Source organism: Cyprinus carpio, chromosome B9 (genome assembly GCF_018340385.1).
Source record: "Cyprinus carpio isolate SPL01 chromosome B9, ASM1834038v1, whole genome shotgun sequence".
NCBI lineage: Eukaryota > Metazoa > Chordata > Actinopteri > Cypriniformes > Cyprinidae > Cyprinus > Cyprinus carpio.
In genome coordinates this window covers 25,424,068-25,448,775 of record NC_056605.1, presented here as the reverse complement: position 1 = coordinate 25,448,775, position 24,708 = coordinate 25,424,068, and the positions used below count along the sequence as shown (strand labels likewise).

Sequence of the window (24,708 nt, the reverse complement as noted above, 5' to 3'; positions counted from 1 at the left end):
CACACCAGTGCTTGTGACCAGAGTTTTCATAGCAGGGGGCCACTGGGTCATTTCAATTGTGGCCCACGGACCATCGCTGCCTAGTAATCCTCGAACAAGACTCAACAGTCATTCGGCCTGAACATCAAAAGCCCCCTGCCAGGGGCAACATTCAAGAGCACTTTTCCACAGGCCTGTCTGTGAAACAGAGCCCTTATTGCACTTTCAACAAGGGCTATGTTTCAACATTTCCATGTGATAAAACAAAAATTTGTCTAGATGCTTCTACTTATTTAAAACTGAATTTATGATAAAGACCTATTGACTGAAATTACTGGGGCTTTGTTGTATTCAAGAATGGATTTGCTGTTATAATGCAAGACCAAAAAAAAAAAAAAAAAATAGTTTGAGCTAAAGCTCTAGATTATTAAACAGTGTGCCAAAACCTATTGAGCTTACCTCTACACTTTTTATGGTAAAAATAAATCACAATTGCATGTACCTTTAGTACAGAAGGCAATCCCAAGATGCATTGTAAAATATTATTATTCATTAAAAACCACTAATAATTATTTTTTAATTACAATACACAATTTACAACAACAACAACAGCAATAATAATAATAATAATAATAATAATAATAATAATAATAAGTAATTATTCAATACCAAAACATTATACATAAAAATTATTTTATACCTAAAAGTTTTTTAAATTATTTAATCACACAAAATTAATTAAAAAACAATTCCTAAAATTATTAATAAAAAGTACTGATAAAAATTTTACATTAATGAATTCATTGAATATGCAATAGAAAACATGAATGAATGAATGAATGAATGAATGAATGAATGAATGAATGAATGAACGAATGAATGAATGAATGAATGAATGAATGGTCAATTTTACTCATGTGCTGTATCTTCATACTTGGATATGACATGCTAAACTCTAAAAGTCAAATGAGAATTGAGTCATCTGTGTGCCTCAAGTGAGGAGATATACTTCTGTGAGTTGCTGCCTTTAACACTGAGGGAATCCTGATGAAATGGATTTTAAAAGAAAATATTCTAGGAAATAGATTTAAAGACATTACAATATATTAAATAAGTGGGCAGTAGACAGCAAGGCTCACTAGGTGTTTGAAACAGAGCCACTAAGTGCCAAGGTACTGTGATGGTAGATCCAGTCTTTTGTCTTTTGCTTATCTAAAAAGACAAAAACCTGACAGGATGTTCTAAAATGTGAAGTGTAAATGGACATTTTAGAAAAAGAAGAAAAAAAGAGAGATTAGACAAACTCACTGCCCGGTCCTGTGATCACATGACCCTAAACTTCAGCTGTCTGTCAGTCCACAGGCTGACTCACATTCCCTGGGGAAACAGCCTGAGTAAACCAACCTTCCCTTAGGACGCAAGAAATGCTTTCCCTCCTCCATACTTCCCTGTATCCAACGCGTGCTGGAAGCATTCGAGAGCTTTTTCCCAGACCTGAGGGTTAATGTGCTTACTCATCAGTGCAAGAGTGTAAAAAATGGAGATATAAAGTTTTGAAGAACACCCATTATTCTAACCATTAACACACAATGTGAGCCTTGATGTGTCTGGAGGGGAAAGAGCTTATGAGAATAGAATTAATGAGCACGATCAGAGAGCTGCTTTGAAACACCGCTCTCCTGATGAGTGCCGAGCAAACAGACAAAGAGGAAATCTCGAGGGCCCACATACAGTCCACTAACCTGATGTGACAGGCAGACATCTCTAACCGCTTAAAAAGGCTAGACAGAGGAAGCTACTCCTGGAGAGATGGAAAGAAACTAAATTCTGGCAAAAAAAGATCCTCAAACATCCACTGCCTCTGCCCTTCCTATATTCTCTCTCCTCTTATTCAATCTCAAAGGCCCCCTGAAGAGAATACATTCCAACTTAATTATCCCACTGGAACAAAAGAGCCATGCCAAACAAAAAAGAGAGAGAAAGTGCGAGAAAACAAACAAGAGTTCAAATCATTATTTACAGACCAAAGAGCCAAAAAAGGAAAGGACCGACATGAGAATGTATCAAAGCTTCCTGTTTAGAAACATTCCCTGATTCGTAATAACTCATGTTTGGCTGTAAACAAACTGTTTCTTTGTTTGGCAGCAGACAAAATCATAAAAATTCACACACAAAAAGAAAAAGAAACTTTAGTTTGATGATCTAAGTAAAGAAAAAAACCCTTGTAAGACTTCCTAGTTCCTTAGTTTTACTATGCCTCTAAAGCTAAAACAATACCATCTGGTAGATCGCTACCAGCAGATAGATAAAAAGAAAATATCAAGCTCTTCCTGTTCGTAGGTTTGGAAAAACTGATTTCCCAGGCTATTTGGCTTGGCATTCACCAGCAGGCCACTCCTACAGTCAAGCGTGACTATAAAAACTGTGTGTGTTCAAATTCTTCAATGTGTGGGCCTTAGGCTAAGCTGTTGAAAATGTTGTGGTGTTCTATTAAGATAAAAAGCACTACTTAAAATAAGTGCTTGGATATAATCGCTTCCAATTAAAATCTTAAGAACAATTACTTCATTCAGCTTTATTCAATGAATGTTCAAGGAGTGTAAAATATTAACTGAAAAGGAACGTGTGTCAAGATAAAGTTTGAATGCCATGTGTTTGGTAGGGTGTTACTGGGTGGTTGCTATGGTGTTACTGAGTGATCTTTAAGGTGTTTCAAGTTGCTAGACAGTTGGTCTGTTGGTGTTCTTGGTGGTTGTTAGAGCATTGCAAAGTGGTCTCTTAAGTTTTTTTGTTTTCTCTCTCTCTCTAATTGTTACCAAGCGGTTGCTAGGAAGTTGCTAAGGTTTTCAAATAGGTTCTTAGGAAGTTTATAAAGTGTTGCTAAGTGGTTTCTAAAGTGTTTCGAAGTGTTTTCTAGCTAGGGAACTGCAAGTCTATGAGAGAAATTTGAAAGCCATATAGATGCTAGAGTGTTGCTATGTGGTTGCTAAGGTTGCTGAGTGATCTTTAAAGGGGTCATATAATGTTGCTAAAAAGAACATTATTTTGTGTATTTGGTGTAATGAAATGTGTTTATGCGGTTTAAGGTTAAAAAACATATTATTTTCCACATACTGTACATTATTGTTTCTCTTCTATGCCCCGCCTTCTGAAGCGCGTCAATTTTCACAAGGCTCATCTCTCCGAAAAGCAAGGTGTGCTGTGATTGGCCAGCTATCCAGCGCATGGTGATTGGCCGAGTGTCTCAAGCGTGTGACGGAAATGTTACGCCTCTTAACATATTGTGAAGCCTTGTCCGGCTGGAGCAACGAGACATGAACATAAAACCCATTATAAACGTGATATAAACATGATTTCTTTTGGAAGGCCAAACAAAGTAGTTTTGCTTTCTCAACGAAACAGTATCACACACCGCGGCCTTGAGTGAGCAGAGGCCAGGGTCCTAGAGTGAGCTGCGGTCTAGAATGAGCCGCGGCCTGCTTGAATGAGCAGAGTCGGGCAGCTTGAAAATCTTCCCACATAGTGATGTAGATATGTGGGGCATGTTAGAACAAGCCATTTCAGGGGGGCGTGGACGAGTCTTAACTTTTATAAAGAATATCTCTTTGAATTTGAGACTTCAGTCTTTGCAACTTCACAGATCTTCTTTATTCACCAAGAGCTTGTAACACTCCAAAGAGAAAGGAAAATTTGAAATCGCATCATATGACCCCTTTAAGGTGTTCCAAGATGCTAGACAGGGAACTGCAAGTAAGAGAGAAATCTGAAAGCCAGTGTGGTTGCTAGATGATTGATAGGTGTTCTGAGTGGTTGCTAGGGTGTTGCTAAGAAAACTTTAGGTGTTCCAAGTCACTAAACAGTTGCTAGGGTGTTGTGGGTGTTTGTAAGGGCATTATTTAACTGTTGCTAAAATGTTTTTTTCTAGTAGTTGCCAAGCAGCAACTGGGTTGTTGCTAGGGAGTTGCTAAGGTTTCCAAAGTGGCTTTTAGAATGTTAGTAGAGTGTTGCTAAGTGGTTTCTATGGTGTTTCAAGAATTTGCTAGGGATATTGCAAGTAGTTGAGAGAACGTTTGAAAGTGTTTGCTAGATGATTGACAGGTGTTGCTAAGCAATCTCTAAGGTGTTTTCCTAGTATTTGCCATGCAGTCACTGGTTGATTGCTAAGGACTTGCTAAAATGTCTTCCTAGTAGTTGCCAAGCAGTGACTGGTGGTTGCTAGGGAGTTGCTAAGGATTTAATAGTGCTTCTTAGGAAGTTGATAAGTTGTTGCTAAGTTGTTTCTATTGTGATTCAAGACTTTGCTAAGGATATTGCAAGTGGTTGAGAGGACGTTTGAAAGCCAGGTGGTTGCTAGGGTGTTGCTAGGTGTCCTGAGTGATTTCTAATGTATTTCTACATGTACAGTACTGGGTGGTTGCTAGGGTGTTGCTAAGTGGTTTATAATGTGTTTCATGTTGTTCCTAGGGAACTGCAAGTGGTTGAGACAGACAGACAGACTGATGGATAATTAGAAATATATATGAGAGTGGATTTAATTTAAAAAGACAACATGGGACAGGTTGAAGGATAGTGCCAAGCTTGGTGGATGCAGCAGGTTTTCTCATTTTAAAGCACACAAAAGTGACTTAATGGGATTCAACCTGATAACACGTCCTGACTGTGAGCATGCTTTAGAGAGTCAGTATGGTGCTGAGGTAAGAGAGAGACTCATTGTCCTCCGCCACATTCCTGACGTTGTGTGCGCTTTACTAAGGAGACCCTGTGGGGTGGGCAGTGGCCTCTCATGCTGACCTTTGCTGGAGCTTCAGCCACTATACTCAGCAGCATTTAAGAGCAGTGGTGGGGAGCAGAGATGAATCAGCAGGAAGATAAAGGGACTTGTTCAATATGAGAATGGACAGAAATCAGTCCCCTGTATGACAGGCCCCCCACAGCAAAGGGGATTTATCAAAGGTAATGGGTAGCTGGCTTTCTCTCTCTCTATTTCTCTCCACCTCTTTGTGTCCTTGTTTTCAAACAATGCATCTTTCATAAAGGGATAAATAAAACAAAAGCAACAACCGCAGGGTACACATGAGACAATTTGTAACAGGGACTTTAGAAACCATAATTTAATTAGGGCACAAAGCAGATAATGAGACACACCGGTGTACAAATTACAAAGATAAATACGAAATGTATAGGTGTGCAAGGGATTTGGGGATTTTTCTCTTCTGTGTGTTTTAGCTTGACATTCCTCTTGTCTTTCATTCTAAAATGTTTTGCATTGTCTTGTCAATGCATTGTTCCATTAACTGATGCTGATTGATGTGGATGCCCTGATTAATCATTACTTCTAAAGAAATTATACCCATTTATTTGCTTCTTTTTACTCTCAGATCACTCTCAGAGCAAATACCTCTACATAACAAAATTGTTGTCAAAGGCTAAAGGATATTGAATAAACCTTTTTCCCCAACATATCAAACGATTTGTAAACTCTCAGTGTCATATACTTGTTCTGACATGGCTTATAACTTTTTTCCAGTCAGAGAATAGCCACTATTACCAGTTAGAAAGTCAAAATGCACAATGCAAAGAGTAACGATTTTTTATGTGGCTCATTTAACAAACAGTAAAGAACAGTAATATTTACCAACTTTAACTAAATAACTGTAAACTAACTAATATGTGACAATTGCCTTCTAAAGACTCAATTCACAGAATCATCGAGTTTTGAATCAGTTTTGAACTGACTCACTGAAATTATTCCAATACCATCTTTATTACTAAAGTTTAATAAGTTCAAAAATTATCCAGCATATTAAAATTCTCAAGTGGATTTTCAAAGAATTTTGGTTTTATACTTGCAGCCAATGGAAAATGACATAAAAAATCTTTAAAAGTAGCATGAAATGCAATGTGATCTAAGGTCACAGAATGCAGGATCATTGAGATTTGTGGAATCTAGAAATATACAAAGCTGACTTCTTCCCAAGCATGTTTCCCACACAAATTGCATTTACTCCAGCTTGTAAACAAATTACACTTTTCCTCAATTTGTTTCTACTTTGGAGGTTAGCTTATGGTTATTTCTAAAAAGTGTGGAAAAACATAAACCCCAATAAAAAGTCTGAAAAGCATCCCAAAAACAGAGCATTGCTCACTTTGAAGCGCTATCCTGTGACAGAAACATGAAAAGCTGTCAACTCCAAATCCAATTAGATTAATTTCCATCACAAGATACCAGTCTTGGTGACGCCTGAGGTATACAACACTAGCTAATGGGGAAAGTTGCCTCTAGGTAGTGAAATCATGGCCATCGAGGTTGAGAAGTCGGCTTAATAAGTTCCTCAGTAACTGTCCAAAAGTCTGTTTAGCAAAGATCAGGTGTATTGAATGACATTGTGTAACTGAATAGCGCTGTAAGAGCAGGCAGACTGGTGAACAGAATGCATGGCAGGAATGCGGGCAGATACCGCTGTTGGGTTGAGGGGAGCTACACCTGACAGGATCACAGTTATAAGAGTCTCTCATTTCCCTCCACTGTTAGGTCAACACGTATCTTCCTGCACTGCTGAGAAAGTCCCACCACAAATTTACAAAAATACAAAACTCCTCTGACTTTAACAAGGAATAATTTGTCGCTGCTATGCTTCTAACCTCATTGTGAATGATTCATCTGAACTCCTGGAAGATGGCCAGTGCCCGCTCACATCCATTGAGATGTTCCTACTGTGGCTCCTGGCAGCCCAGACACATTTCACAGAGTTCTGGCTGGCAGACGTAAATGTATTTTGAAGGAGTAAACCCTAACATTTGCCATCTCGCAAAAGACCGTATCAAATCAGATTAAAGAGATCCTGACAAGACTCTGGTAACAAAACAAATGCACAAACAATGTTTTTATGCCAGTTGCGGTGCCCAGACTGAGACTTAAAATGTCTCAAGAAGCATTCTTTGTTCATTCAGATTATTTGCTTTCTCTTGACCAAAGGTTTCAAATAATCATGAATTAATGTCAAACTTAATTTAGTCTGAGGGTCAGGACTTAAATTAATCTTTTACATAATGTCCTAGAAACAGGTACTCACGCCATGGATTTTCAGTGAGGTTACTGAGTTCACATCTATTCCACAATTCTATATAATACTTAAAGCGTCTTAAAGGCTCCTAAGCTTATGCTTTCATAATGATTAAAAGTCATTAATGTCACAGCTTAAGCATTACCGACACAGTATGGCATCCATTAGAAAATATGTCTTTAAAAAATATATTTATTTTTTAACCCCATTGGCAAGTTCATGCTTAAAACAGTAGTAAACTATGGAGTAAGACAGATAATCTTAATTTGAAATAATTTTTGAGGAAATAAAAAAAAATAATGATGGACATTTATACGTTTTCTGAGTTCAGTACAGTAAAATTTCTCAAAAAGTCAAAATGATGTTTTGTGGTGTAGCACAAATGCTATTATATTCCTGTAATCAGTGATTTGACCTTTTTTTTACAGTGCATCAAACAATGGAAAAAGCATAAATGTATATTTTACCTACTTGATTTTTTTATTTTTTTTGCTCCACAATCAGAGAATGCTTTTAGTGGACATGAAAGTGCAATAATAACATAAAAATGCAGAGGGTAGTACAAATTATTCCAAATTTCAAGACTAAGCAGAGGATGTCGATCAAAGATTTAAGCATGTGGTGACATGCTTTTTTCCCTCTGCTCTATGAACATAATGCCTGTTAATATATAAAAATACCCAAGGAAATTAGAGGCAACATCAGATCCAAGACATGAATCAAAGATATTAGAGCTCTCTTTCAAACCCTATTAAGCTGCCTTGCATCCTACTGTCTACTGAAATTGAACCTATTGCAATGCATTGAGGGACTGCATTCTCCAGGAAGGATACATATGGTATTTTAGAAGGCAGTATAATTATCTAGCAGTGCAGCACCTATATTACCATCGAGAAACTGCAAAAGGAAATGCATATTTGTTACATGGGAATGAAAAATGTGTGTTTGGTGCAGGACAGATTATCTTTTGAGTTTTTCAACTCTGTGGAGCTCAGCTGATCCTCTAGGAGAAGCAAACAAAACTGCTATTGTCACTTTCAGAGGGCTGCACTTAATACACCTAATCCCTGGCACCTGACAAGGTGAGGCCACACAGCAATGCTGCCACAGAATTCTACTGACAAGAGGAAAGATTTTAAGCTTTTGTTTCAATGGTAAACATCAATTAAACGGGGCTTAATAAGCCTTTGACATGAATGTACCTGAACACAAACCAGTGTCTTCACATGCACCAGCAGCACATGCTCTGTGACTGAAACCAGTGAGCAGTGAGTCAAATTAATGACTCTTATGAACTGATTCTTTCTAATGAATCTGTAAAAAAGACTCACAAATCAGCTTCTCAAGTCTAAATCATTCTAACCTAAAATGATCTTCTAAACCCAATGAACCCGTCCAACATGGAATCTGTTGCTTCATTTTAAGATCTCTAGAGTCTGTCAGTCTAATGAAATAGGGGCCCACAGCTTCACTTTTCTGTGGGCATCCACTGACACACGAACCAGACATCCAGCATTCTTGGCATTCCCTTGTCAATCAGTGAGCAAAACTGATTTGACTTTTATCACCACAACATTGTAATGATAGAACCAAACATTAACAACCATATCGAGGTATAACGCAAAGCAATTAACTTTTTCCATATGGTGATAACATAACTTGTGAAATAGGATGAATAACAAATTGTTTACTCCATCTACAAGTGATCTAAATGTTGTGGTCTGGAAAAGTTATGCAGCTAACATTTTTGTGAGTTTTTTTTTAGGTTTGCTATGGTTTAGTCAATAGCATTACCACAAATTTGGGACACAGCCCAACGTGTCTTTGATTTATGATCAAAAAAGAAATAAAAAATAAACAATTTCCATGCAATATATTGTAAATAAGGTGTCTTCACTACAGAGGCGGTGAACATAGAAAACAGACATTTTTAGACTAAGCGATTGCTCTCATTTAGGGTGGTCTCCAAGTTGTGAAGAAAACACTGTATCCATAATCATGATTCTGAGTCGTTTAATCTTCACACCTTCTAAATCAGACTCTTAACTTACTTACTTAGAGGGTCCCAAAGCCACAGTGTGAGAACTCCCATGTAATGACAAGCTTTTAGTTAGAGGCTAACTAACTCTCTTTGTTGTTTATTATCAGAGATGAAGAAGTTTAGTCTTTAAATGATCACTGTCTGCAATTTTCACTTCCAATAATCAGGCAGACAACCTCAAATAAGGCCAAGCCTTTTTATTAACAATTTAGATAAGATCCCACTGTTTAGATGCTAATTTCTTTTGAAAACAGAGACCATGGCCCTGTTTATACTTGGTATTAACATCAGACTCCAGTGATTCTCCAGTGATTCCCCTACAAGCAGTCAGACAGTCACCGAATGCGTAACCACAATTATCACTTACTATGTCAATGTCACTTTATGTTGATTTAGAAACAAATTATTTGTCTATTCCCAGAGTTTTCAAAATTTTGAAGTGAAGGACCACCTAATATGAAGTGATGGACCAACATTCATGATCCAATTTAACTGTGTGAGGAAAAAGAGTGATATTAAACAAAACACTTTAAATATTGAATCATTTTTGCCAAACTGTTAAAACATAGCTATCAACAGAACAAAATATATCACAATTAATCTTATATTCCAGATTATGCTTCAATATTATTTCTAAATTTATGATTTTTTCAATTAAAAAAAATCATAAACCCTCTAGAAAACAGTTTGAAAACCCCTGATCGATCGAATTTACAAATTCATCCTCTTGATGAGTGCTATTAAAAGAAAGAAAAAACATGACATTAAATAAAACCTCATGGTAATTATTTCTTTCAATAGGCTAACGCACTACCTTTGAAAACTGTAGGATTTTTTTAAAGAAATGTAGACATTTATTCAGCAAGGATGGATTGTTACAAAAAAAATCAAATTTTAAATAAATGCTGTACTTTTACATTTTTTACTTATCAAGAATTCTAACAAACAAACATGATTGAGTAATACTTCTTAAGCACCAAAATCAGCATATTAGATTGATTTCTGATTCTGAAGGATCATGTGACACTGAAGACTGGAATAATGACTGCTGAAAATTCAGCTTTGCCAACACAGGAATAAATTACATCTTAATATACATTAAAACATAAAACAATTATTTGAAATTAGAGTAATATTTCATAATATTACTGTTTTTACTGTATTTTTGGCCAAATAAATGCAGCCTTGTTCAGCGTAAGAGACATCTTTCAAAATATTTTTTAGGAATTTGCAGGGGTCAACACAGCCGGAGTGCAATGGCCAAGCCTCGTCCTGGGTAAACCACCTTGATCATGGTGTCTCCCCTGCCAGGTAAGTATCTATGTATTTATATAGCGCTTTATATAATAGAGATCGTTTAAAAGCAGCTTCACGGTATTAATGTCAAGCTTCACATGTCCAAGCAGGCATCACTCTTAGTCAACTGATACTGTGTCTTGCATGAATAATGGTGAAATAAAAACACTCCAACATTCTGTTGTGGTCAAAGCATTGCATTCTGATTCTGCTGCCTGTTCATTGCCAGGCTCATGAATCACTGGCAAAGATGTAGATAGCATTTTCCAGAACTGTTGTTGGAACAGGCATCTGTTAAAACAATACTGTGTGGGCCTGGTATATACACATGCTTAAATGAAAATGACTCAGCTAACACTGGTTATCATCTTAGGTTTAAAACAGCTTCACTCACTGATACAAAACAAGAGTTAACTAAACAAGAAATGGTGCTTGGCACACAGGGCTACTCAAATGAGCTAGAAACACACGAAACAGATTCCCAGCCATGTCAAAACACACATTGACATAATCCCACCTATGCTTTAAACTGTCTTCATGGAAAACCCCAGATATTATACGACCGTACAACTTCGAAACATATTCTTTGAAAGTATCACTCATAGCTAGCATGAAATTCCACGGCATGGGGAACGAAACGGTCCTGTCTTCAAAATTAATCCCTGTTGTTTGGTGACTGACTGTTAAAGAAAGCCAATACTTAAGGATTAGCAGACCAACTGTGACCTGTTTTGCTTGTATGTAACAATGACTAAGAGAAGTTTAAGTTTTGCTGATAAAACAGACCTACGATACCAACGTATCTCTATATGCTCATATGTAACCATAACCTACCCTTCTTAAATTGACATGGTAATCCTGTGTAATGAAGTAAGAAATTATCTAAGGGGGTGACGTCTTGCCTCAAGCAACATCAGAAGCTTTAGATTCAACAGGACCACTGAGCATGACAAAGGGACCCTTCATCAGTCGAGCCGTGCCTGTCCCGCAATTAGCAGCAGGCAGACTGAAAAGAGACCGCCGGTCGCATTGTATTCCGTGAGACGATTTCCAAAGAGCGTCTAAGATTTCCAGCCACTCGACTCAAGATAAAAAAGGGCAAAGGAATGATAATCTGAGCAAAAAATCTCTCTGAGAACTGTGGCGGCACTTGCCTCAGGAGAGTACGCATTAACTCAATGTGTTTTGTGGACATAGTAAATTTACCCCAACAATAGGAGACATGGTACTCATAGGCAGTGACTCCACATTCTAAAGTCCTAAGCAAGATAAAATCATGACATCAGTCAGCACCAAGTACCAATGTGGGCTTGGCCCAACTAGTCTCTATTCTTACAGGCCTAAACTCAGACTGACCTGGATTCCAGTGGAGATACACAAGTATTACTGTTCACTGTGTCTCTGGAATTAGTAAGACAGATCGTGGAAGGCTACATTTATTTGATCAAAAACACTTTAATATTGGGAAATAGTCTGTTTAAATACATTTTAAAATGTATTTCTGTGATGAAAGGCTAGATTTTCTCCAGCAATTACTTCAGTGCCACTCGATACTTCAGAAATTATTCTAATATGCTAATATTATAAATGTAATACAACATTATAAAGGTCTTTACTGTCACCTTTGATCAATTTAATGCACATTTACTGAATATCAATATTTATTGGTCAAAAGTTTACAAACCCCTTTCCAAATCTGCAAAATGTTAATTCCCTTACCACAATAAGAGGGATCATACAAAAAGCATGTAATTGTTTATTTAGTACCGACCTGAATAAGATATTTCACATAAAAGATGTTTACATATAGTCCGCAAGAGAAAATAATAGCTGAATTTATAAAAATGACCCCGTTCAAAAGTTTTCACCCCCCTTGATTCTTAATACTGTGTTGTTACCTGAATGATCCACAGCTGTTTTTTTTTTGTTTGTTTGTTTTTTTTAGTGATAGTTGTTCATGAGTCCCTTGTTTGTCCTAAACAGTTAAACTGCCTGCTGTTCTTCAGAAAAATCCTTCAGCTCCCACAAATTCTATGGTTTTGCAGCATTTTAAAATACACATCTCCATTCTGTTCAAAATGCATAATGCCCCCTTAATGCATGTTTTTTTGGGTAATTTTTATAAATTTAACTATTATTTTCTCGTGCAGACTATATGTAAACATATTTTATGTGAAATATCTTATTCAGGTCAGTACTAAATAAACAATAACATGACATGCATTTTGTATGATCCACTCTTATTTTTGTAAAATAATTAACATTTTGCAGATTCTGAAAAGGGGGATGTAAACTTTTGACCTCAACTGTATGTTCCTTTTTTGCAAGAAAACACTGTTCTGAATATGGATCTTTAAATTCATATTGTAATATGAACAATCAGTAACTCACAAACATTAAACAACACAGTACCGTCATGTTTGGATATTTCAAGTTGCATATGAAAAACATACAACGTTTAGTTCAGAGAGTAAATGAGATGCCAATTTAATAACTATAAGAATTCTCAGAAGTCATTCACAAATTGAGCTACATTTTATATTTCTTAGTGCATGCAATCTGCAAAAATAGTGCAAAAGCAAGATGTGTCTGTTTATCTTTCACATTCAATTCAGACAGCAAACTCATATCTCATCTAAAACAATAACATTTGACATGCAACACTAGAATCAGGAAACGCTGTAAAAATAGTTTACAACTGTGTCCTGTCCACATCAGTAAATGAATGCAGATGTTTAAGAAACATTAACTGATCTGAACATCGCAAAGCAGTTCTTCACTACAGTCCGTACAAATAAATCAGCAAATCCAAAGAAACTGTATTGTGCCCAGGGTCTCACTTTACACAGCATTTTAAGTCATAAAAGGGATAGCAGAAAAATTAAGGACAAAATCGATGTCAGTGGCATAAAATTCCAGAACACAGGGAAAAACAATGTCTATTTCCTATTTCTACATCTTTGGAGGCTTTGACTTATAAGCAGTGTATTTATTGCGGCAATGGAAAACGTCAACTATCATGCAATCTGTTACCTGAACTGTAATTTTCAAGCATGCAGAAATGTAGCCGGGGTAACTGGTGCATAAAGGCATTATAAACCTGAAGCATTTCAGTGAACTCCACCAAGTTACTGTACAGCAAAGCAGCTTGGGAAATTTCAGCCAAAAACCCTGTAACAAGAAAGTCAACTGTTGACTCGTCCAGAATGATGGCCCTCCCTAACTTATTGTGTGGATAACTCTATAGCTTTGTAAAGGAATGGACTGGCGAATCTTTCATTGCTCTCTAAACGTTCTAACTACCCCACAATTGGCTTAATTCCCTTCCTTTTTTGTGAATGTCTCAAAGCATGGCACTGTGCCATCTGGCCTACATTACAGAGAAGAATAGAGGACTTCCTTCGCTGTTTCGGTTCCAGCTCAGAGAAAGGACAGTTGCGGTCTCTGAGCATGCTGAGCAAAGTGATGCTTTGGCTTTTGTGCTGATACAAGCCCAAGCAATTAACAAAAAAAAGTCAAAAGTGAAAACTTTGAACTTCCAGCCCCTGCCTGTTTGTATTTAGCAAATTAGATGCCAGTACTTGCCAATGGCAATTCTTAAAGGGATAGTTCAACCAAAAGCTAAAATTTACATTTACAAACCCATTTGACTTTTTTGTTGTTGTTGTTCTGCAGAACACAAAAGGAAACATTAAGACCATTTTCCATACTCTTCTCTTTGCATTTAAAGTGGGCACTGAAGCTTAATAAAACAACAATATAAAAGTCTTGTGTGGTCATTCAATATATACACACTACTGTTTAAAGTTTTGTGGTCTTTAAGTTTTTTGGCAAAAAAAAAAAAAAAAAAAAATTTATTCAACAAGGATGCATTAAACTGATCAAAAGTAATTTATGATGTTACAAAATATCTATGTAAAACATTTATCATAAATGTATATAATCATTTAAGCCATTCATATATTAATTTCATTGATTTATTCATTGTTTAGTCATTTATATTATATCAATTTTTTTATTATTTTTCCATTGTTGTTTAGTCTTCTGACTGTTTATGGTATGTGAAGCAGTTTGGTATAGCTCTACTTGTTGGATTTGTGTTGGTCAGACAAAGTCGGAGCATTGAAACATACGCAACTACGATTATTCAATAAATTAATTTTTTATCATCATCACTTCTTTTCCTGCTTCTGTTCTTCTCAGTTCTCAGAATCAGCTGGTCTTCATTGGAAGTGAAAATGGTGATGGGTTAGTGTGATGGCTTCTGTTTTTCAGGAAAAAAAAATGTTACACAGGTCTGAAAAGACATGAGAATTTGAATTTGAACTGTCCTTTTAATTGCCTCTAGTCTTCAAATAAAGCAACTTCCTTTCAAACTAAACGTACATCCAAGTAAAACCCACACACCCCTGACTCACAACTCCTGAAATCAGAGAAGGGGAGGAAATGGTCACGGCACAATATTTGCTCTTTCCCAGCATGCCTTAACACGCCTCTAGCTGTCAAGTCAAAGAAGAGAGCCGCACTAGCAGTGAGAACTGAGAGGATCCTTTAATGCCATTTCATGTGAGCTCCTATAGAAAAAGGTGTTGCTATAGAAAACAGGGTTTTTGCACCTGCTTCGAGAGGGCCTTTAGAGTGTTAAGTCTCATTGCATTCTTCCCCTGACAACTAAAGAGCATGAATGATACCGTCTCCCATATCTGACCTCAGCCCCCCGTTCCCAGAACTCTCAGGAGAGACAGAATTGGGTAAAGGACCTCCGCAAATCTGTGTTTTGTTCTCAAGCCCACTCCTCTCGTTGATAATCTCCCCTGCCCAGGGGACAGACGTCTTTCACACCATTGGGGAGAAAGATTTATGTGGGGTGAAAAAAGAGAACTGTTCGTGGACACTGCAGTTGGTGAGAAAATGATTGAATGGAGGGAATTCCAAACGTCATCTTTTAAAAGCTACATCAAAGTGTGAACGGCATTAAAAACCTATTTTAAAAACACAGAATCTACAAAAAGAAAAGAAAACCCATATCAAGAACATATGGAGCAGCAATAGACGCTGAATTGCTCGGAGCGACTGAAGATATCAGTTCACTGGCCTTTGCCCTAATAGTCTTGTGTGGTGTACAGTGGTGGTCATTCAAATCCCACTTCCATTCATGAGAATAAAGGCACTGGTATGGATTTCGTGGGTTGTTGTATCTGGTTTCCTGCAGCCCTGCGTTCAGCAGACTGTTACTTGGGACATGTAAACACTTCTTAAGCTGGTGGGAGGATAAAGTGCCAGGTAATGGGATCTTACTTCTCCCACAAGGGCAAATAATGCTTTGTGCCTGACAAATCTACACCTGGTATGCATCAAAACCATTTTCCTATTGGCAGCCCCTCATTACTGACCAGTTGTCAATCTATGCAATCATATTTTATATATCTCCTACTGGAAAAAATAGGTAGGGTTGTGTGATATATGTATGCTTCATTCAACATTATTTTGTTGGATAAATAAAATTAACGAATGAATATTTCAATAATTTCAATGCAGTTTTATTTAGCCAATACATTTTCAAATTATAAGTTCATTAGGACAAAGATATTTTATGGAAAATTTGCTAAACTGGCTCAGTGGAGTTCAATAAATTTCCATTAATCATCTTTTTCAAAAGGTCAATTTCAAACTATTAGTTTATTCAGTTGATCTCAACTACATTTGAAAGTATTTTTCCCTTTTCTGTATAACATTTTAAATGTACTTTGCAGCAGCGGCTCATTGGTCAAAAGGTTGAAAAATACTGAGGTGTTTTTTTTTTTTTAAAGCAATAATCACAAAGCCCTAGTGTCTGGAGTCATACACTTACATATGAAAATAATAAGATGTCTGCATGCCATAAAATTCTCACTAAATCAGTGCTTGCAGGCAAGATAAAACAAGTTCAGCTCTCATCTACTGCAATTACACATAATAATTGTTATAGAGAACAATTATTCAAAACAGTACTTGTGTGCCAGTTGTCATTTAGAAGACAGAAAATTGTAAAAAAAAAAAATGAGTGTATTTAGACGCATATAAGAAGAGTGTATAAATTATTTTCAGTTTCCTCTAAGCTTTGTTAATTACCAATTTAAAAAAACTGTAGAATCAGACTCAATTTGACAGTTCTATAAAATGAAAATATGGGTTACTGTTATATATAAATAACTATAACCTTAATATTGTAATATTTTAATCATTTATACAGCATTTTAAAATATTTTAAAATACAAAACAAAAGATTTTTTGTAATGTTTCTTATGCTCACCAAGGCTGAATTTGATGAAAAATATAGCAAAAACAAACTACTTTAAAATATAAATTTTCAGTAGCCAATTCCTCTTCAGTTTTCATGTCACATGACCCTCCAGAAATCATCCTAATATGCTGATTTGGTGCTTAAGAATTTTTTTTCTTTTCTTTTTTTATCAATGCTAAAAATGGTTAGTATTTTTGTGAACACTTTGTTTCAAGGATTCTCTGATTAATAAAAAGTTCAAAAGAATAGCATTTATTTTAAATAGATTTTTTTTGTAACATTTAATAATTTTAAAAATATAAAAGTTTTAAAATTTAAGGCATCCTTGCTGAATAAAAGTGTTCATTTCTTAAAAAAAAAAAAAAAAAAAAAAAAAGTTACATTAAATAATGGATAAGACATCTCCCAAGCATCATTCCTCCTGGCTCACAAGTGACAGGCCAAAAATCTCTACTATGCACCTCAGATCCATTGAAGTAAAACTTTACACTGATGTCAACAGACAGTAATAAAGATAACATGCAGTTGTCCCCATCCCCACCCATCTACCCCTCCTTATCAACACAATCTTCTTCCACAGCAGCTGCAAAAGCAACACACTAACCGTAAAACCCAAATAGGAAGTCTATCTATCATCTATTATTACACAATTCACCTTACAATAAAACTACACACAGCGTCTCCATATGCAATTTTACAAAAAGTCAACTTTTCCTATTTGCTTTTAACACCTTTAAACCACAGGTGTATTTTCGAGTGAGAATATAAATTTGAGATGTGTACAGAACCCATTGGCCTGTCATTGGCTTAATAACGCTATAGAGGTAAACTGCCACCACAATTACAGGTGAAGGGAGCGAAAAAAGATTTCAACCTGGGCAGGAAGGACTTCAGGAGCACTCAGGGGCCGCTCAGTGGCCAATTAGCCATGATGATAGTAGGGTGCAGGCCACAAAGAGTATTACAAATCGTCCTTTCATGACCCAAGAGCTGTAATTATGGTTTTCCTATTGGTTTTTGGCACTGAATTGCTGAAGCTCAGTGTGAGAGCAAGAGGTTCAGACACCAAGGGCAGACTCTACACAAAAAAAAAAATACAAACAACAGCTGCTAGTGCCTACAGCCTCACCCTGAAAAGGAAGAGGACATGCTGCAGCAAATTCAGATCAAAGCAAAATATCTTGTGGTATGAGCCGGTAGTACATGTCTGCAAATATCTTATAGAATTCAATTGTGGTTTAAAGCTCAAAAAGCTTTGAAGATCACTAAATCAGCACTTAGAATAGACCTAATTGTCTCAGAAAGATATAATTTAGACAGAGCTGCATTTATGGAACTGGACCAAAATGAGAAGACCTTTCAGCTTTGACCTCATGAATAGCCACAGCGCACACCTGCTTTTATTGAGAGGACACAAATGCACTTGTGGAACAGCTGATAGCTCACTGTCCCAAGCAAACAAAGAGCAAATCCAACTTTGTGACCCAATAAAGTTAAAGAAACCAGTTTAAATGGTGACCCAGCTGACAAAAAAAAAAAAAAAAGCATGACCAACAGGTGCAAGTTGCTTGAAGGACTAGTTTACCTAAAATTAAATGTTGTTTAAAATTTACTCACCCTCGGGCCATCCAAGATGTATTTGAGTTTGTTCCTTCATTATAAGAAAATTGCAGAAATTTAGCTTTACATCACTTGCTCACCAATGGATCCTCTGCAGTCAATGGGTGCCATCAGAATGAGAGTCCAAACAGCTGATAAAAACGTCACAGTAATCCACTAGTAATGGACTCCAGTCCATCAACTAAAATCTTGTGAAATGAAAAGTTTGAGTTTGTAAGAAACAAATCCATTATTAAGGCATTTAAGTCCATAATTAATAATAACATTTCATCCAATGAAAAAGTCCATCCCCTCTTTTCCTCTTGCATCAAAAACCATAAACATTTTTGTTTAGAACCGTTTTGGACTCATTCTGCTTGTAAACAATGCTTGATCTGTGCATATTTCTCTCCTGAGTCAGGCTAGATTACTTTTTTTTTTTTTTTACTGGAGAAAGCAATATTATAAATTATGGACTTGTATTTTAGCAAATTTGGTTCTAAATTAAACGTATCAATCAAAACTGTAACCTACATACCTGCTACAAATACTACACTCTTGATCTCATCTGCCCTAGATCTCGGACATTACACATGCTATTAGAATGCAAACATTTAAAGCCCCCAAACTATTGTGTGGTAAATTGAAAATGACAAGCATTAAGGAGAAACATATGTTCTCATTCCTGTCACTGAATGTTAGCGGTACCCTGTGTTCTTGCATCAATTACTGTGAATAGATTACAACACTGTGCTGTAAAACGCAGATGTGTCGCAGTCAGTTCCCATTCATCATTGCGGTCCCTTTTAGCTGGCATACTGGAGTATCACATCTCCAAAACATGCATCTATTTAAAGCAAATCTGTGAGACTAGTGATAAGACATTTGGGCATTTTGAATTTATTGGTCAATAACTGCTTGTCTAATTAACAAAAAAAAGAGAGCTCATTTTGACCCATCAAATTAATTGCCTTGATCACAACAGTGTTAAGTAACTTTGCTAGACTGTTCCAAACAATAAAGTCCCAGTCTGTATTGCATATGTAGTCTACAGGTTTCAAATTTATGAGGCAAAAAGCCACAGGCAGCACAGCAGGCACACCTACAACATGAACTATCAATCTTTGGTATATATTTTTCATGTGGAAGTGTGAGATATGGCTCATTGCATATACTGTAGGTCATTGCTGGGTCATTTTGACTAACTAAACACATTAACCATTAAAAAGAACCACATAATTGCTGAATGATGTGGAAGAAGAAATATATTCTCTGTGCATTCCAAGTATCTGAACAATTTTTGTTTACTTTTGTATGATACACTATTTTGTGTTGGGTCACTGCTTGATAAAATTATAAAATTCAGTCCTGAAGCAAAATCTTTTAAGAACCACTGATCTAGATAGTTTTTCCTCTCATAAATTAATTTGTATGGAGCTGAATTCAAATAAACTGCTAATATCTTCCATGCATAATTAATAATATTGTGAGAACACTGCATAGTGTATGGACTATGAACATTTACATATCCAGAACACGCAATGGCTACAAGTTTGGAATGCTTTCATTTAAAATTTTAAGAGTGGAAAAAAAGAAATGAGAGCTATTAGTCTCTTTGACAACTTTGCAAATCCTCTGAATCAACTGTTACCAGATCACAATGCCTCCAGTTTAATGACAAATCCAGACTCTTTGTACTGATGAGGTACATGAGAAGTGCACAAACACACATTCTCTCGCTCACTCACTGACACTCACACACACACACAGTTTAGCCATCTCTTGATCCCAGGGGCTCCCATTCTCACAAAGTAGGTTAAATACAGCCCATTTAGCTTATGGGATAATGCCATCTCCACTGCTCTCCTTGAAAAGAAGAGGTGGGTTAAAGAAAAATCCAATTCACATTCTCAGCCAAAGAAACAAGCCCCCACTAGAGTCTGAGTGGGGAAAAGACTCGGCTATGAGTGGATCTGTTTACTGACTGGAAAATCCATGGATTTCTGAAACCACAGGAGTTGCTGAACCAAGACAGAATTGAGAACATCCCTCTGCACTTTTAGTTTCTTCTAAAAGAATGGTAATACCAAAGGAAAAATGTCAAAGTTGCAGTTCACACAAAAAAGTGGATATTGATTCTTACTGCCAAGCTTGAAAAAAGAAAAAAGCACCATTAAAAGCATGCAAATCTGAAAATAATGACAAAATAATTCATTTCTGTGTGAACTCCTTCTTTAAATAAGCACTGCCATTCACCCACAAGAATGCTGCCACTGACTAAAAGGTCACGCTTCACACATGCATCACGCCCTTCCCTCAAACACACCATAGATCATCTGTGTAAAAAGTCAATGAAAACTCAAGGACTTCTAAGTTGTAATGATTAAGTTTTATCCGTGTCATGAAAATGGAGGCATTATGTTCATTTTAAAATATGATTAACAAATACTTCACTGCCTGTGGGTGTTCAAAGGAGTCAGCAAAACATGTTTAGACAGTTAACATAAATCTAGCATCAAAACTTGCATTTAAAGTCATCATGTCATATCATGTTTAATCCACCCTTTTTAACCTCTTCAACAAATTTCCAACAATATATTATTCCATAATGGAAATCGAACACAAAGTTGATGCTATTTTCTAAAGGGGATGTAAAGGCTATGAGATCATCAATCCAACAAGAATAAGATGAGACATTTATGTAATAAAGTAACTAATTATAAAGAAAAAGCAATCAAAGAGGTGTCAGAATCACCAAAGTCCAAATAGATAATAAAAAAATACAAACTTTTCTTTTTCTATTGACAACGTATTAACTTGTTTATAGAACTATTGCATACAATCAGTTTCCATTATGCAACCAGGTTTGTTAATCTTAAAAAGCTGGTCTAACTAAAGCACTGCACAGAGAACAGGTCACGGAGGTTATTTGGTCTCCAGGTATCAGTGCATGGAGAAAGCTTTGTTTTGGGTAAAAGTGTATTGTTACTTGCAACTGCAGAGCTCTCAACAGGACGTTCCTGCCTCCTATCGCTTAGGCATCCATATACAGCAGGTGGGAACCATTGTTTGCTGTGATTTTTAATGCATAATTTCACTCAGCGATTGAATATCCCAGTTGGGTGTCCTTTTACAGCTGTTCTCCTCCGGCCTGCTGTGCAGCCTCAGGCCACGATCAGTCACAGAGCGACAAAATGATGGCAAGACCAAAGATATGTCCACTAAGAGGCAAGAAAGCAGTCTGGACTAGTCTGCAGCCCTAACACAACATAAGTCTCTTATACAAAGTTAAACTGAGATTATTTAAACTACAAAGCAGCGCTTTCTCAACTATAAAACTATCGAACAGATATTGACATGGAGTCGCACAGTGAACACTAGAACTTTCTTTTACCTTTTCAAAACCATTTGGCACATCAAGAATTTACTACTGCCCATAAATCTTTAAATCCAACCAGGGATACAGACCTTCAATGTATCTATTATGTGAGATGAAACACTCAAGTATTTTAGTGCCTCAATCAAAAATGCAGACGGCACACCCACAAACTTTGATGCAAGTCTGTCAGTTATCCTTCTATAACATAAAGACAGCAACAGTGATCTCTGTCAATCAAATATTTATAAAGAGGTTCTCGGTTTCTTAGGCCTGCCACACATGACAGCTGTACAGACCATTTCTTAATTAAATGGTCTGCAGCTGAAGTCAGGGGAGAATGATACACATCGGAAGACACTCCATAACTTCCAAAACTACTGTATGATGTAGGCAGACCCCACAAACCACAGCAGAAACTTCACTGAGAAAGATGGAGAAAAACAATCTGTAAGCACATTTTGGCCTAACGTCTCTATCTAATAACATAGCAAAGAGGGAAATTAAACAGACCTAATTTAAACAAAAAATATTTTGATAACATGCACCAGGGAAAAAGAAGTTTGGAAGATGTGTTAGACAGACAGACAGACAGACAGACAGACAGATAGACAGATAGATAGATAGATAGATAGATAGATAGATAGATAGATAGATAGATAGATAGATAGATAGATAGAGTAGCCTATTCAAGAGTATCATAGCGGCCAACAAATTAACTAGAATTAACTTTAAAAAGTCAATTTTACCCTTGTCATTCTGCTGTCTTTGATCAGCTAGCCTACTACTGTAGAACTACAGAAAATAAAGTCTGTAATCTCTCGATTTTCCAAAAAGTCTTGGGACACACACACGTGCCTGTGGTCCATCTCGCATCCCGTGTGGATCTGTACTCACCTCTCCTCTGCGGCGCAGCCGGTGACAGAGCAATGAACACGCAGCAGAGGAACCGCTCCAGAAACGCGAGACACCTGCAACCATGAACCACAGCTGTTTTTTGTTTTGTCCATCTTTATCATTTACACTCCAAAAAGATTTTCTGTAAAGTGCATTTCTCACTTATACCTTCTTGCCATTTCAGTTTGTAAAACTTATCTCTGCTGACAGCTACATGTGAAACTGGTTGGAAGGTGGAGGAGTTTCCCGCTTTAGAGTTAGCAGAGCCCTCGCGCCGGTGCAGCAGCAGCTGATGAGAGTGATCCGGGAGCCGCACTGATGAAGGAGACGGAGCCAGAGGACAGCCGCGGCGCACGAACAGTTCACCAGGAATCCGCTGGGTCCTAAAGCCTTCCTGGGCTGACTGGACAACCCACCTACCTGCTCTCAGCCCCTGTGACGCCACGAGCTTCCATATCAAGTACTGAAGCCCTAAGAGATCATACATTTTATGTTTTCTCTTGTTCTCTTGTTCAGCATGTATTAACATTAATCTATGTTAATTTAAACGTTACATTATTAAAACGTGTTAACCTTATGCACTGTGAACTAACAAATGATAAACAGTAGGCTACTATTTTCACTAACACTAAAGATTAATAAATGCTTTGAAATATATAGTCTATTGCTCATTGTTAGTCAGTGTTAGCTAATGCATTTACTGATGTTAACAAATTTGACCTTATTGTAAAGTGCTACCAATCTAGTTCACCCAAGAATTTTGTTTGCCTTATTAGCATTATTTTACTGTTTTTCCATGACCTCAGCATAAGAAAATTTGTTTTCTTAAGAACTTGACTCTTTTTATTATTTTTATTTTAATAACTGTTTTCTTGAGATCTCAAAGTGCTTTAGTATTTTCCTAATTCAGAAATACAAAACCTATTTCTAAGTGCAATATGGATGACTGAATTGTTCAGAATAATGTTTTTTCTTCTTGTGAGAAACCTAAGTCATGATCACAAGACAACAAAACAGAAACAGAGATTAGAAGAAAAAATATCCTTTAAAAAGTGTTCTTTTGTAAAAAAAAATAAAAATAAAAATGTACAAAATTCAAATTCCTGGGTGAATGGTAACATTAGGTAACATTAGTAAATGCATTACCTTCTGTGAACTAACAATGAGCAAATAAATGTTTTAAATAATCTTTATAAATGTTAGTTAATAAAACTATGGATTTCTTTGATGATGCTAGATGAGTGTTGCTTTTGCAGTCTTTATTTGATAGCACTGCCAGTCTGTTGGCAGTCAGATCATTCACAGTAAATCACTGGCGTCACTGTTATTAAATGATAAGTGCATAATATCTGCGCCAATGTGGCACCTAACAAAAATGCAAAAACAATTACAGCAGTCTCTCTCATTCGCCAAACAGATTGCTAATTTTGTTTGCTGACACTAGTGGTGCAAAAGTGAATTGGCAATCACCAAAGTGATTTGCAAAAATATTGACAATTCCAAACAGGTTTCCTAAACAACTCCCTGTCAAGCATTGGTCACCAGTGGATAGTCCTGCTGCAAACTCACACCATTGGTTGCGTCAATGTCGCCATATCTGGTTGGTTGAAACAGAGCAATGTTTTGATAACCAACAAACCCTTACCTACAGTTGGCTCTGCATGTTAAACTTGGATAGCATATTAACAATATGACATCACCTTGTTTGTACTGAGGAAAATGTTGAACTGCCATTAAGAAAAGGGGTCAACAACAAAAAGAAACAAATCTGATCCTGTCTCTGAATGGGAACAATTTCAAATGTGTACAGAGTTCCTCCTATGCTTCCAGCCCTGATTTGTCTCCCAGATGAACTTGTCACCAGCGCTCTTAAGAGAAGCATGACCTAGAGTGCAATTTTAACTGGGGGTTACATGGTGTGCTTGTGCAATGCAAAGGATAAGACGAAGTCCATTGTGAGCAGAGTGCTTCTCACACATAAAAGTTAATCAATTTTCAAATATGTCTGTCACTGTCTGGTATGCTGTCAGTTAGAATGGACTCATAAAATCAGAATCCAGATAAGACGTGTCCAATGAGAGCAAGACATCGAATTCCTAGGGATTACAAATGCTCTTTCGTGACCACTTTAGGCAAACATGCTTCTAGACATAGTATGAGATTAAACAAAGAC

General features: G+C 36.7%; 1 protein-coding gene and 1 pseudogene across 1 annotated transcript in view; both read right to left on the bottom strand.

The window, feature by feature from the left end:
- The window catches only part of LOC109095683 (collagen alpha-1(XVIII) chain-like), a 76,545-nt gene extending 53,508 nt beyond the window's left edge, over positions 1–23,037 (bottom strand). The window contains 3 exon segments of the mRNA XM_042730466.1: positions 21,647–21,649; positions 22,536–22,609; positions 22,704–23,037. Of these exon segments, the coding sequence (XP_042586400.1) occupies positions 21,647–21,649; positions 22,536–22,609; positions 22,704–23,022 (396 nt within the window). The 5' untranslated portion in view covers positions 23,023–23,037.
- Positions 10,253–10,403, bottom strand: LOC122138567 (annotated as a pseudogene).
- Positions 23,038–24,708: the final 1,671 nt, after the last annotated feature.